The following is a 14,248-nucleotide window of genomic DNA, read 5'->3' on the forward strand; positions in this document are numbered from 1 at the left end:
TACGTTGTATGTTAAAAGCACTGTGTTTGAAACTAGATCCACAGCCTCCTTTTTGGTAAAACGCCAAAATAATCATTTCTATTTGAATTGAGCAAACAATTTTTCTAAAGTTGACTTAATTTTTTTTTTGTTTCCTCATGTTGGAGCTAAGTTTGGGCCGACTAAAAATGTTACGTTCAGGTAACACTTTGACCGAAAAGGCTGTGGAATCAGGTACTTAATAATATTTTTACAGTGCACACACACACACAAACACGCACACGCACGCACACACACACACACACACACACACACACACACACACACACACACACACACATTCACACGCACACGCACACACACACACACAGGCACCCTGAGAGGTTCCAAAAGAAAAGTTCATTCTGCCCTTCTGATGTCTGTCTATCCAGCTAGCACTAACAACTACAGCCAATATTATCAGCCTATGGATACAGCATCATCAGCCTTGAGTACATAACGTGTACCGTTTGTAATGTGTACCCCATAACGTATACCCCTCACATGGCAAGCCGTTAGTGTCAAGTCAAGTGACTCATCCTCCTGCGGAATGTTTTGATGCTGTGGCCTGTATCCATATAAACTCTTTAGTCAAATGTATATGGAATGTGTCTCTTACAGTGTAATTATAATGTAATGACTACAATATCATTTCCATAACTATCCAGCTCATGTAGATAGGCTATTGCAAGATTTTGATTCATTGGATAATATTTTAAACATGTTCGTATTATTCAAACATAACTGGCTCCTAACCCCTTCTCCATCTGTTGAAACCAGAAACGCATGAGCCATGGGCTGAGTATGAGCCAGGACAGGTAAACTCATTATAAGGCAAGCCATCAATACACTCTACAGCCATGCATAGCCATGGGCTGACCCACTTATAAAACACTGTGTACAATACTATATCTATAGGTTATACATGCACTCTCCATGTAGTGGCCCTGGTCCTTTATCATATTCCATTTTTTTTTCAAGAAAAGGAAATTGTGTTTATACTGTTAACCTCTCTGTTATCATGAGAGGCACCGTGCTCGTCTTATCATTCACTTCCCTATGGGATGTCTCGGTCTGCACTGAGACACTGGATCCAGCCCATGAGGGGGTCCAATCAGGTCGACGGATGGATCCAGTAAAATATATATATATCAATATATTTTAAATGACTAAAACCAAAATGGAAACTGTGTAGAAATGATAATGGACCTACATTTATACACTTCATAAAAACCATGGACAGAGGACTATCTTTCGCAAATTTGGGCGGCGAGGAAATATATATTTTAAATCAGTGTGGCCCTCCGGACCTCGTTAAAGACGGAATGCGGCCCTCGCAGCAAAACATTTTTACACCCCTGATCGAGGGTTTACTAAATGTTATTTGTTTCAGCTTTACTCCAAATGCATTACAGCATTAGTGTCACCATTATCTATGCATTATCATTATCATCACCTAGGCCATATGTGATGTCTGTCTGTCTGTCTGCCTGCCTGCCTGTCTGTCTGTCTGCCTGCCTGCCTGACTGCCTGTCTGTCTGTCTGTGTGTGAGTACGTGCTTGTAGGTGTTTGTAGGCTATGTTACCTTCATTTTCCACGCCTCCACATTTGGAATGCAGCCCAGGAATATTTTCTATTTCTCCTGGATTGTACGACAACATACTTTGTGAAAGGCTCATGGGTTATGACATAATCTGTAATGAATCAGCAAGTGGAGCTGCTTTCTCTAGCCTCTGTACAGCAGGCTGTGTTGCGTGTCTCTGAACAGGTTTCACTGGACCTGGAAGGTGATGTAACAGATGGCTACAATGTTTTTATGGAAAATCAAATAGTTAGTCAAAACTGCTACGTTGTGGCTTACATCCATATAAACTCTTTCTTTGTGGAACGTATCTCGTACAGTATAATTACAGTGTAATAACACTTGTATATCATTTGAGTTTCCATACCTATCTAGCTAAAACCACGTGTTTAAGAACACATAACTAAACAATCTTCTGTAACACTTTTTAAATGTGCCAATGTGTTTAGAGTTTCAATGAAAACGTGTCACAATGTTTAGATTGTAAAGACCAGAACATGTTTATACGCTGTAAAACTTTTTAAACACATTTATTCAACGCTAAAAACTGGGGGTGTTGTTTTCACAGGGTGTAAAGTTGTTTCCATATTTCCAAGCCTTTCAAGTGAATGTGAGCGAGACCCACCCGCGACCGTGTCTGTTAGTGAAATAGACATCCCTGAAGCCTTCACAAAGTGACTGCCTAAGTGAACGTGTTTCAATTCAAACCCTTTATAACCACATACTGTATGACACGTTTCACAAGGCCTTTAGTTACGGCCTAGTTATCCTCAACAATGTGGTCTGAAAATCCCGGCTCATGGGCCACATCAGACGTGCCAGTCACAATAGGTTGGTTTGTGAAGTGATTTGAGGGAGGACACCCAACGATTCAAATATTTGATCAACCACAAGCTGCACTGAGTGACTGCTATGGTGAAGGACTTAACAAACAAGGCTACCTCAACCATCTAAACTGGAACAACCATCTCAGTAAACAGGTGCAATAAATCCAACCCCTTACAGATTGGATTAGTTTAGAACAATATAAGTTTTTGTCTCTGTGTAGTTTAAGATCAATGAATCAGTGTGCATGAGGAAACGGATATTAAAAGAAACTTTTTCTAAAAGTCTACGTGCGAAAAATCATGCTCGGATATATGATGAGGCCTTTCCCATATATTTTCACTCTGAGAGAGTCAACGGAATTTAAGTCAACATAGCCGAGTAACAACAACACCAGGATTTCTTGAATCAAATGTCCTGTTCAGTTGTGCTGAAAGGTAGGTAAGGGGACAGACATTCCTAACATTCATCTGAATTAAAGGCAGGGAAAGTCACATCAATTTCTAATGACTAAATGTATTCCACGATGGGAAAGTAAACCCTAGTGTTTAAAATCTGAACACTAAGGAGATTTAGGTGTTCTCCTGGTTGGAAACTGACTGTCATGTTTAGTCTTGCATTCTAAACGCCTGTGTTTATGATGAGAATACTTACTGGCAAATCTAAATAGCTAATGGTTAAGTTTTAAACACTGACATTTAGGTTCTAAACGTGTCCCATGTTTCACATGTCCACATCACTAAGGAATTATCATGGTCCACACACACCAACGCAGTCGTGAAGAGGGCACGATAATGCCTCTTCCCCCTCAGGAGGCTGAAAAGATTTGGCAGCTGCATTGAGAGCACTGGCTGCATCACCGCTTGGGATGGCAACTGCTCGGCATCCGACATGCAAGGTGCTACACAGGTTTGTGCGTACGGCCCAGTACATCACTAGGACCGAGCTCCCTGCCATCCAGGACCTCTATACCAGGCACCTCAATTACCTCGTACCCCTGCACATCGACTCGGTACTGGTACCCCATGTTATCGTTACTCATTGTGTATTTACAATGCATTCTGAAAGAATTCAGACCCCTTCCCTTTTGCATATTTTGTTACGTTACAGCCTTATTCTAAAATGGATCCAAAAAAAATCCCCATCAATCTACACACATTAACCCATAATGATTAAGCGAAAACAGGTTTTTAAAATTAAACAAATTCCTTAAAAATAAAAAATGAAAATATCTTATTTACAGAAGTACTCTTTGCTATGAGACTCGAAATAAAGCTCACGTGCATCCTGTTTCCATTGATCATCCTTGATGTTTCTATAACTTGACTGGAGTCCACCTGTGGTAAATTAAATTGATTGGACATGATTTGGAAAGGCACACACCTGTCTATATAAGGCCCCACAGATGACAGCGCATGTCAGAGCAAAACAAAGCTATGAGGTCCAAGGAATTGTCCGTAGAGCTCCAAGACAGGAGGATTGTGTTGAGGCAAAAAATGTCTGCAGCATTGAAGGTCCCCAAGAACACAGTGGCCATCATTCTTCAATGGAAGAAGTTTGGAAGCACCAAGACTCTTCCTATAGTTGGCCGCCCGGCCAAACTAAGCAATCGGGGGATACGGGTCTTGGTCAGGGAGGTGACCAAGAACCCGATGGTCACTCCGACAGAGCTCCAGAATTCCACTGTGGAGAAGGATAACCATCTATGCAGCACTCCACCAATCAGACCTTTATGACAGAGTGGCCAGGCGGAATCCACTCCTCAGTAAAAGGCACATGACGGGCCTCCCAAGTGGCGCAGCGGACTAAGGCACAGCATCGCAGTGCTGGAGGCATTACTACAGACCAGGGTTCATTCCCGGGCTGTGCCACAAGTCCAATAGGACAGCGCACAATTGGCTCAGCATCGTCTGGTTTAGGGTAGGGTTTGGCTGGAGGGGCTTAACTTTGCTCATCGCGCCCTAGCAACTCCTTCTGGCGGGCCAGGTGCCTGCAGGCTGACCCCAGTCGGCAGTTGAACGGTGTTTCCTCCGACACATAGGTGCGGCTGGCTTCCAGGTTAAGGAACACGTTCAGGTGGGTCATGTTTTGGAGGACACATGACTCCACCTTTGCCTCTCCCGAGCCCATTGGGGAGTTGCGGCAATGAGACAAGATCGAAATTAAATGAATAAGGCACACGGCACGCTTGGAGTTTGCCAAAAGGCACCTAAAGCGCTCTCTCTCTCTGGTCTGATGTAACGAAGAATGAACTCTTTGGCCTGAATGCCAAGCGTCACATCTGGAGGAAACCTGGCACCATCCCTACGGTGAAGCATGGTGGTGGCAGCATCATGCTGTGGGGATGTTTTTCAGCGGCAGGGACTGGGAGACTAGTCAGGATCGAGGGAAAGATTAACAGAGCAAAGTACAGAGTGATCCTTGATGAAGATCCTTGATGAAGTAAAGAGAGCCTGCTCCAGAGAGCTCAGGACCTCAGACTGAGGTGAAGGTTCACCGTCCAACAGGACAGCGACCCTAAGCACACAGCCAAGACAACGAAGGAGTGGCTTCGGGACAAGTCTCTGAATGTCCTTGAGTGCCATCAAACACATGCAAATAAGATAACATTCCACCTATTCCACTCCAGCCATTACCAGGAGCCTGTCCTCACCAATTAAGGTGCCACCAATTTCCTGTGGCTTACATTCAACAACGGAAATATGGCCAAACTCTAAAGGGATCGTTTCACATTCAAATAGATCTAACCAGCTCATTCTACATGTAGATACAACTCTAAAGCCCATTCATTTGAATGTTCTTTAGCTGCTGTAACTTATAAAATACAATGGAAGGGTACTACCTGAATCTACACTCTCCAGTAGCCAGTTAATATGTTTTGCCAGGCTTATCTGAAGACGTGCTTAGTGCATTAGTTTATTTTGCACCGTTAAGTGCCCGTGTTGAATAATATCATACGTAGATGGTGTCCATAACGTAGATGGTGTCCCCACGCACCTCTATGATTCAGAGGGGTTGGGTTACATGCAGAAGACACATTTCGGTTCAATGCATTCCGTTGCTCAACTGACTAGGTATCCCTTTTCCCTAACGTAGGCTTAAAGCCCACCTGCTCTGATCTTTGATAAAGTTTAATCAAATATTGTTTGGGGGGAAATGAATTATTGATATTGATTTCTGTCTGATGAAAACCTCTTCTCTCCAAAACAGAAACTTTTCAGGAATTTGAAAAAAATGACCATATTTTCCCATTAACGAAAATACAATTATGAAACTTCAGACGCAATTTAGAAAATATTTTCTTGGTCCTAGAATCATTAAATGATCAGTATACATTGAGGGGAGTTACTGCTTTAAATAAATGTAAACAAATGAAATAAATGAAAATAGGCTAAAATGTAGGCCTACACTCAGTGTAGAAACAATGCTATCTAATCTACTGCCTGTCTTTTCTCGGCCCTCTACAAAGACCATTATGAGTTTGCCTTGTTTTATAGAAATGCTGATTCACCTTAAAATCCATTGTTTGGGGGATGAGAGCTGCTTAAAGAGATGTCCATATTGTGAGAAAAAAGATCAAAGGAGGCTAAACCTTTCACTTTAAGGTTGGCAATACCACTTCAATCAATTAACTAGCATGTTCATTATAGGCCCTAAGGTAAATATAGGCCATGCAAATCTGTACATAAAAGGCACCAGACTACTCTGAATATGTTTTGTTTTATTTATTTATTTCACCTTTGTTTAACCAGGTAGGCTAGTTGAAAACAAGTTCTCATTTACAACTGCGACCTGGCCAAGATAAAGCAAAGCCATACGTCACAAACAACAACACAGAGTTACACATGGAATAAACAAACATACAGTGAAAAATACAATATAGATATATTGTACACAGTGTGTGCAATTTAGGTAGGATAAGGGAGGTAAGGCGATAAATAGGCCATAGTGGCGAAATAATTACAATATGGCAATTAAACACTGGAGTGATAGATGTGCAGGAGATGAATGTGCAAGTAGAGATATTGGGGTGCAAAGGAGCAAAATAACATAAATAAAAATAATTAACAATATGGGGATGAGGTAGTTGGATAGGCTATTTACAGATGGGCTATGTACAGGTGCAGTGATCTGTGAACTGTTCTGACAGCTGGTGCTTAAAGTTAGTGAGGGAGATATGAGTCTCCAGCTTCAGTGATTTTTGCAGTTCGTTCCAGTCATTGGCAGCAGAGAACTGGAAGGAAAGGCGGCCAAAGGGGTAATTGGCTTTGGGGGTGACCAGTGAAATATACCTGCTGGAGCGCGTGCCACGGGTGGGTGCTGCTATGGTGACCAGTGAGCTGAGATAAGGCGGGGATTTACCTAGCAAAGACTTATAGATGACCTGGAGCCAGTGGGTTTGGCGGCGAACATGAAGCGAGGGCCAGCCAACGAGAGCATACAGGTCACAGTGATGGGTAGTAAATGGGGCTTTGGTGGCAAAACGGATGGCACTGTAATAGACTGCATCCAGTTTGTTGAGTAGAGTGTTGGAAGCTATTTTATAGATGACATCGCCGAAGTCAAGGATCGGTAGGATGGTCAGTTTTACGAGGGTATGTTTGGCAGCATGAGTGAAGGATGCTTTGTTGCGAAATAGCCGATTCTAGATTTAATATTGGATTGGAGATGCTTAATGTGAGTCTGGAAGTAGGGTTTACAGTCTAACCAGACACCTAGGTATTGGTAGTTGTCCACGTATTCTAAGTCGGAGCCGCCCAGAGTAGTGATGCTGGACGGGCGAGCAGGTGCGGGCAGTGATCGGTTGAAGAGCATGCATTTAGTGTTACTTGCGTTTAAGAGCAGTTGAAGGCCACGGAAGGGGAGTTGTATGGCATTGAAGCTCATCTGGATGTTAGTTAACACAGTGTCTAAAAAAGGGCCAGATGTATACAGAATGGTGTCGTCTGCGTAGAAGTGGATCAGAGAATCACCAGCAGCAAGAGCGACATCATTGATGTATACAGAGAAGAGAGTCAGCCCGATAATTGAACCCTGCGGCACCCCCATAGAGACTGCCAGAGGTCCGGACAACAGGCCCTCCGATTTGACACACTGAACTCTATCAGAGAAGTAGTTGGTAAACCAGGCGAGGCAGTCATTTGAGAAACCAAGGCTGTCGAGTCTGCCAATAAGAATATGGTGATTGACAGAGTCGAAAGCCTTGGCCAGGTCGATGAAAACAGCTGCACAGTAATGTCTCTTATCGATGCCGGTTATGATGGCGTTTAGGACCTTGAGCATGACCAGCTCGGAAACCAGATTGCATAGCGGAGAAGGTACGGTTGGATTCGAAATGGTCGGTAATCTGTTTGTTAACTTGGCTTTCGAAGACTTTAGAAAGACAGGGTAGGATAGATATACAGTATATCACAAAAGTGAGTACACCCCTCACATTTTTGTAAATATTTGAGTATATCTTTTCATGTGACAACACTGAAGAAATGACACTTTGCTACAATGTAAGTGTACAGCTTGTATAACAGTGTAAATTGGCTGTCCCCTCAAAATAACTCAACACACGGCCATTAATGGCTAAACCGCTGGCAACAAAAGTGAGTACACCCCTAAGTGAAAATGTCCAAATTGGGCCCAATTAGCCATTTTCCCTCCCCGGTGTCATGTGACTCGTTAGTGTTACAAGGTCTCAGGTGTGAATGGGGAGCAGGTGTGTTAAATTTAGTGTCATCGCTCTCACACTCCCTCATACTGACCGGTCACTGGAAGTTCAATATGGCACCTCATGGCAAAGAACTCCCTGAGGATCTGAAAAAAAGAATTGTTGTCTCTACATAAAGATGGCCTGGGCTATAAGAAGATTGCCAAGACCCTGAAACTGAGCTGCAGCACGGTGACCAAGACCATACAGTGGTTTAACTGGACAGGTTCCACTCAGAACAGCCCTCGCCATGGTCGACCAAAGAAGTTGAGTGCACGTGCTCAGCGTCATATCTAGAGGTTGTCTTCAGGAAATAGACTTATGAGTGCTGCCAGCATTGCTGCAGAGGTTGAAGGGGTGGGGGGTCAGCCTGTCAGTGCTCAGACCATACGCCGTACACTGCATCAAATTGGTCAGCATGGCTGTCGTCCCAGAAGGAAGCCTCTTCTAAAGATGATGCACAAGAAAGCTCGCAAGCAGTTTTCTGAAGACAAGCAGACTAAGGACATGGATTACTGGAACCATGTCCTGTGGTCTGATGAGACCAAGATAAACTTATTTGGTTCAGATGGTGTCAAGCGTGTGTGGTGGCAACCAGGTGAGGAGTACAAAGACAAGTGTGTCTTGCCTACAGTCAAGCATGGTGGCGGGAGTGTCATGGTCTGGGGCTGCATAAGTGCTGCCGGCACTGGGGAGCTACAGTTCATTGAGGGAACCATGAATGCCAACATGTACTGTGACATACTGAAGCAGAGCATGATCCCCTCCCTTCGGACACTGGGCCGCAGGGCAGTATTCCAACATGATAACGGCCCCAAACACACCTCCAAGACGACTACTGCCTTGCTAAAGAAGCTGAGGGTAAAGGTGATGGACTGGCCAAGCATGTCTCCAGACCTAAACCCTATTGAGCATCTGTGGGGCATCCTCAAACGGAAGGTGGAGGAGTGCAAGGTCTCTAACATCCACCAGCTCTGTGATGTCGTCATGGAGGTGTGGAAGAGGACTCCAGTGGCAACCTGTGAAGCTCTGGTGAACTCCATGCCCAAGAGTGTTAAGGCAGTGCTGGAAAATGATGGTGGCCACACAAAATATTTACATTTTGGGCCCAATTTGGACATTTTCACTTAGGGGTGTACTCACTTTTGTTGCCAGCGGTTTAGACATTAATGGCTGTGTGTTGAGTTATTTTGAGGGGACAGCAAATTGATACTGTATACAAGCTGTACACTCACTACTTTACATTGTAGCAAAGTGTCATTTCTTCAGTGTTGTCACATGAAAAGATATACTCAAATATTTACAAAAATGTGAGGGGTGTACTCACTTTTGTGATATACTGTAGGTCTGTATCAGTTTGGGTCTAGAGTGTCTCCCCCTTTGAAGAGGGGGATGACCGCGGCAGCTTTCCAATCTTTGGGAATCTCAGACGTTACAAAAGAGAGGTTGAACAGGCTAGTAATAGGGGTTGCAACAATTTCGGCAGATAATTTTAGAAAGAGAGGGTCCAGATTGTCTAGCCCAAATTATTTGTAGGGGTTCAGATTTTGCAGCTCTTTCAGAACATCAGCTATCTGGATTTGGGTGAAGGAGAAATGGTGGGGGCTTTGTCGGGTTGCTGTGGAGGGTGCCGGGCAGTTGACCGGGGTAGTGCAGAACGCTAATGCGTTCAATGCTAATGCAGAACGCCACATGATGTTTTTGTGCTGGTCAAGGGCAGACAGGTCTGGAGTGAACCAAGGACTATATCTATTCCTAGTTCTATTTGTTTTAATGGGGCATGCTTATTTAAGATGGTGAGGAAGGCACTTTTAAAGAATAGCCAGGCATCATCTTCTGACGGGATGAGGTCAATGTCATTCCAGGATACCCCGGCCAGGTCGATTAGAAAGGCCTGCTCGCAGAAGTGTTTTAAGGAGCGTTTGACAGTGATGAGGGGTGGTCGTTTGGTCGTAGACCCATTACGGATGCAGGCAATGAGGCAGTGATCGCTGAGATCTTGATTGAAAACAGCAGAGGTGTATTTGGAGGGCGAGTTAGTTAGGATGACATCTATGAGGGTGCCCGTGTTTACGGATTTGGAGTTGTACCTGGTAGGTTCATTGATAAATTGAGAGAGATTGAGGGCATCAAGCTTAGATTGTAGGATGGCCGGGGTGTTAAGCATGTCCCAGTTTAGGTTACCTAGTAGCACGAGCTCAGAAGATAGATGGGGGGCAATCAATTCATATGTGGTATTGAGGGAACAGCTGGGGGCAGAGGGAGGTCTATAGCAAGCGGCAACAGTGAGAGACTTGTTTCTGGAAAGGTGAATTTTTAGAAGTAGAAGATCGAATTGTTTGGGTACAGACTTGGATAGTAATACAGAACTCTGCAGGCTATCTTTGCAGTAGATTGCAACACCACTTTGGCAGTTCTATCTTGGTGGAAAATGTTATAGTTAGCGATGGAGATTTCAGGGTTTTTGGTGGTTTTCCTAAGCCAGGATTCAGACACGGCTAAGACATCCGGGTTGACAGAGTGTGCTAAAGCAGTGAGTAAAACAAACTTAGGGAGTAGACTTCTAATGTTAACATGCATGAAACCAAGGCTTTTACAGTTACAGAAGTCATCAAATGAGAGCACCTGGGGAGTGGGAGTGGAGCTAGGCACTGCAGGACTCGGATTAACCTCTACATCACCAGAGGAACAGAGGAGAAGTAGGGTAAGGGTAGGGCTAAATGCTATACGAACTGACCGTCTAGCACATTCGGAACAGACAGTAAAAGGAGCAGGTTTCTGGGCACGATAGCATAGATTCAAGGCATAGTGTACAGACAAAGGTAAGGTAGGATGTGAGTACATTGGAGGTAAACCTAGGCATTGAGTAATGATGAGAGTCTCTAAAGACGTTTAAACCAGGTGATGTCATTGCATATGTAGGAGGTGGAACAACATGGTTGGTTAAGGCATATTGAGCAGGGCTAGAGGCTCTACAGTGAAATAAGACAGTAATCAATAACCAGGACAGTAATGGACGAGGTATATTGATATTAGAGAGAGGCATACGTAACCAATTGAACATATGGGTCCAGTGAGTGGTTGGGCTGACTGGGGGCACGGAGATTCAGACAGTTAGCAGGCCGATGCTAACAAGCTAACAGTTAGTAGGCCGGGGCTAAACAAGCTAGCAGTTAGCAGACCGGGTTGGCAAGCAAGCAGTTAGCAGGGGCTAGCAGTTAGCAGACCGGGGCAGGCAAGTTGGCAGTTAGTAGACCGGGTCTGGCAAGCAAGCAGTTAGCAGGGGCTAGCAGTTAGCAGACCGGGCACGCAAGCTAGCAGTTAGTAGACCGTGGCTAGCAAGTTAGCCTTTGGGGGACGTCGCGATCCTGATGAAAATGTTCGGAGTTTGAGGTAGGAATCCGGGGATATGGAGAGAAATAGGTCCATTATGCTCTGGTTTGAGTCACGTTGTTCGAACTGGCGAGAGCTTTCCTAGCTAAATGTTAGCTGATGACCGCTAGCAATGGTTTGCTAACTGATAGCTGGTAGGTAGCCTAGCTGGCTAGCTTCAGTTGAGGGATTCCAGATCCGAAGTAAATTGGAATACTTTCGAAAAAAAGCAGATCCACGCCACATTGGGTTAGGCGGGTTGCAGGAGAGTATTTAGAAGTTGAGGTTTAGGAAAATATTTTTAAAAGATATGCGAAGAAAAAGATATATATACAAGGGACAGGACAAAGACGTCTGACTGCTATATCCTAGAGCATATACTTCTGTTATCTTCTATCAAATTGGTATTGTGAAATCAGGCTAAAATTCGTTGGAGGAAAAGGAAGGACCTGATCATTTGGCTGAGAAAAGGTTATCTGCGTTTTATTCAGGCAGCTCGTGCATGGCCAGCTGCAGATCCTCCCTCGTGACGTGGCTGTAGGCAGCGCAGCCTGCAGGAGCTCCAGGATGTGTCCTTTCAGCAGCTCAGCTCACGTTCAAGATGCAGCAACAGCTGACAGAATGAACTTCCGATAAAGTTACGTTCACACAATAATGCGATTGTTGTGGATAGTCTGGTTAATATAATAGTTAGTTTAATACGTGTACATGCTTTGCAAGAAGAAGGACTTTCATTCCCTAATAATGTGTTTACATGGACACATCTGAAATCAGGCTGATGGGAAATGCAGTAAATCGCCAATCAAAATAAACATTCTACCACAGTGACCATTATTTTTGTGAAGACTATTTGATTCTGAGTTCGGACATGTAAAGTTTGTATGTGAAAATGATTCACTTGCACATGCGTAGAAAGATTGCTCAGAAAACCAGGTATGTTATCGGTGTATGCTTACACCGATTATTAAGATAAGCAGAGTAAGGTGTCAACATGACTAATGCCATACTCGGCCTTCTGCCACAATCAGTTTAATATCGATTTTGTTTTAGTGTGAATGTAAACGTATTGATGCCTCCACGTTTTTTGTGTTAACGCTTAATCAATCACAACATTTTGCAACCTATCACTTGCATGATCTGTCATTAAATCATGACGGAAATGTAAAGGACTCAAACCTGTTTTCTACAGGGGTAATGCAGAGGCAGCAACAGTCGTGCAGTTGAAATTATTATACATGTAGGCCTGTCATTATTTGGTTTCCAAAAATGTGTTCTAACCTATATCAGTGGCGTGGTAGGCTGATGGTGCAATGAGGGAATGATTGCATACAGTAACCTATAGGTCTATTTTTGTAGGCTACTTATCTTTTCTGATAAATTGATTAGCTGCTGAAATGTATAACGGAAGTGGTCCGTTTATCTATGCAGACGCATTATTTTGATGCTACTAATGGTAGTAAATATGTTTTTATTATCTATAAAGTTGATGTGCAGAAACATTGTCATTTTACTGGTATTGCATCATCATTCTGTTTCGCCTGTTAACGTACCAGAGTTATTTAGCTAAAACGACATTTGACCTACTTTTCTAAAACAATTTATGTTGGATAATGAACAGGTTTTAAGGATTAATAGAGGGTAGTGGCTATAGACTACATGTTGCTGGACTAAGTTTAGTGAAACACTTGTCTGCACAATGCTGTGTTCACTTTAATTCATTGTGCTATGTAGTGGTTATAAGTTATGTAACTATTTAAAATGGAGGCTTTTCACCACCCAACAACCACGACCCTGACTGTGATTAGCCTATCGACTGTATATCACCGCATAACTGGCATTATCTTGACACAGGGGTTGTGCGTAATGCTGTTACGCAATTAAACCTCCATGGAGTGTAGACTGCAGACTCACCTATGGTGGTGATGACTGTGATGGCAAAGTAAAAAGATCCAGCAAATTTCCACTGAACCCCAGCCCTGTGGGGCTCGGCCTCCATAATGATGGTCTCCAGTTTGCGGTAGTCGTCCTCGCTAATGTTATATTTCCCTTGGAGACGCTTCTCCTCTGCCTCCAGCTGTTCTTTCTCCCGCATCTCGAAATCTGACTCCAGGGCATCGAACACCGCGGCCCCGACCAGCAGGTACGTGAACGTGCAGATGATCAGGGACAAGGTCCGCACGTTCTGCCGCTTCATGACCACCAGGATCCGGCGAGTGAGGGGCTCATGTCCCCTCGTATCCCCCGGGAAGGCTGCGCAGCAATCGGGAAAGCGTTGGCAGCGGCTGGAAGAGGAGGGACAGACTGGCGCGTGTTGGTGACGGTGGGTGCGCTGGACGGAGGAGCAGTAGTGGAGATTGCTAAGAGTGTGATCCCTGTAACAGGTCCCCAGATCCTGCTCCGGGTTCGCAGAGAGACACAGGAGACTGCTCGATCTCCGGGACCACGAGCCCTGCAGCCTAGAAACTCTGCGCAAAACCTGCCCAAACCAAGTCCTCCCGGCGCGTAGTGCCATCAACAAGCAGTTGCTAGATTCCTCTGTTTGTCTTCTTATCGAAGTCAACGTTTTTATAACGAATTCAATTAAACACATATGCCAAATGAATGTTCGATTATTTTCGTTGTGAATCTGTAAATGTTTGATGCAGTATTTTCAGGTTGTGTATCATGCATTCCTGGAAGATTTAAAGAGAAGTGAACCGATCCACGAGAGGTTAGATGAGGGTGAAGCATCTTTTCGCATCTGCTCCCAGTA

General features: G+C 44.1%; 1 protein-coding gene across 1 annotated transcript in view; it reads right to left on the reverse strand.

Moving 5' to 3' along the window:
• Positions 1 to 14,029, reverse strand: part of LOC115128526 (potassium channel subfamily K member 9-like) — a 39,291-nt gene extending 25,262 nt beyond the window's left edge. The window contains exon 1 of the mRNA XM_029658429.2: positions 13,408 to 14,029. Coding sequence (XP_029514289.2) covers positions 13,408 to 14,008 — 601 coding nt within the window. The 5' untranslated portion in view covers positions 14,009 to 14,029. The remainder of the gene's footprint in view (positions 1 to 13,407) is intronic.
• Positions 14,030 to 14,248: the final 219 nt, after the last annotated feature.

Source organism: Oncorhynchus nerka, linkage group LG4 (genome assembly GCF_034236695.1).
Source record: "Oncorhynchus nerka isolate Pitt River linkage group LG4, Oner_Uvic_2.0, whole genome shotgun sequence".
Classification (NCBI taxonomy): domain Eukaryota; kingdom Metazoa; phylum Chordata; class Actinopteri; order Salmoniformes; family Salmonidae; genus Oncorhynchus; species Oncorhynchus nerka.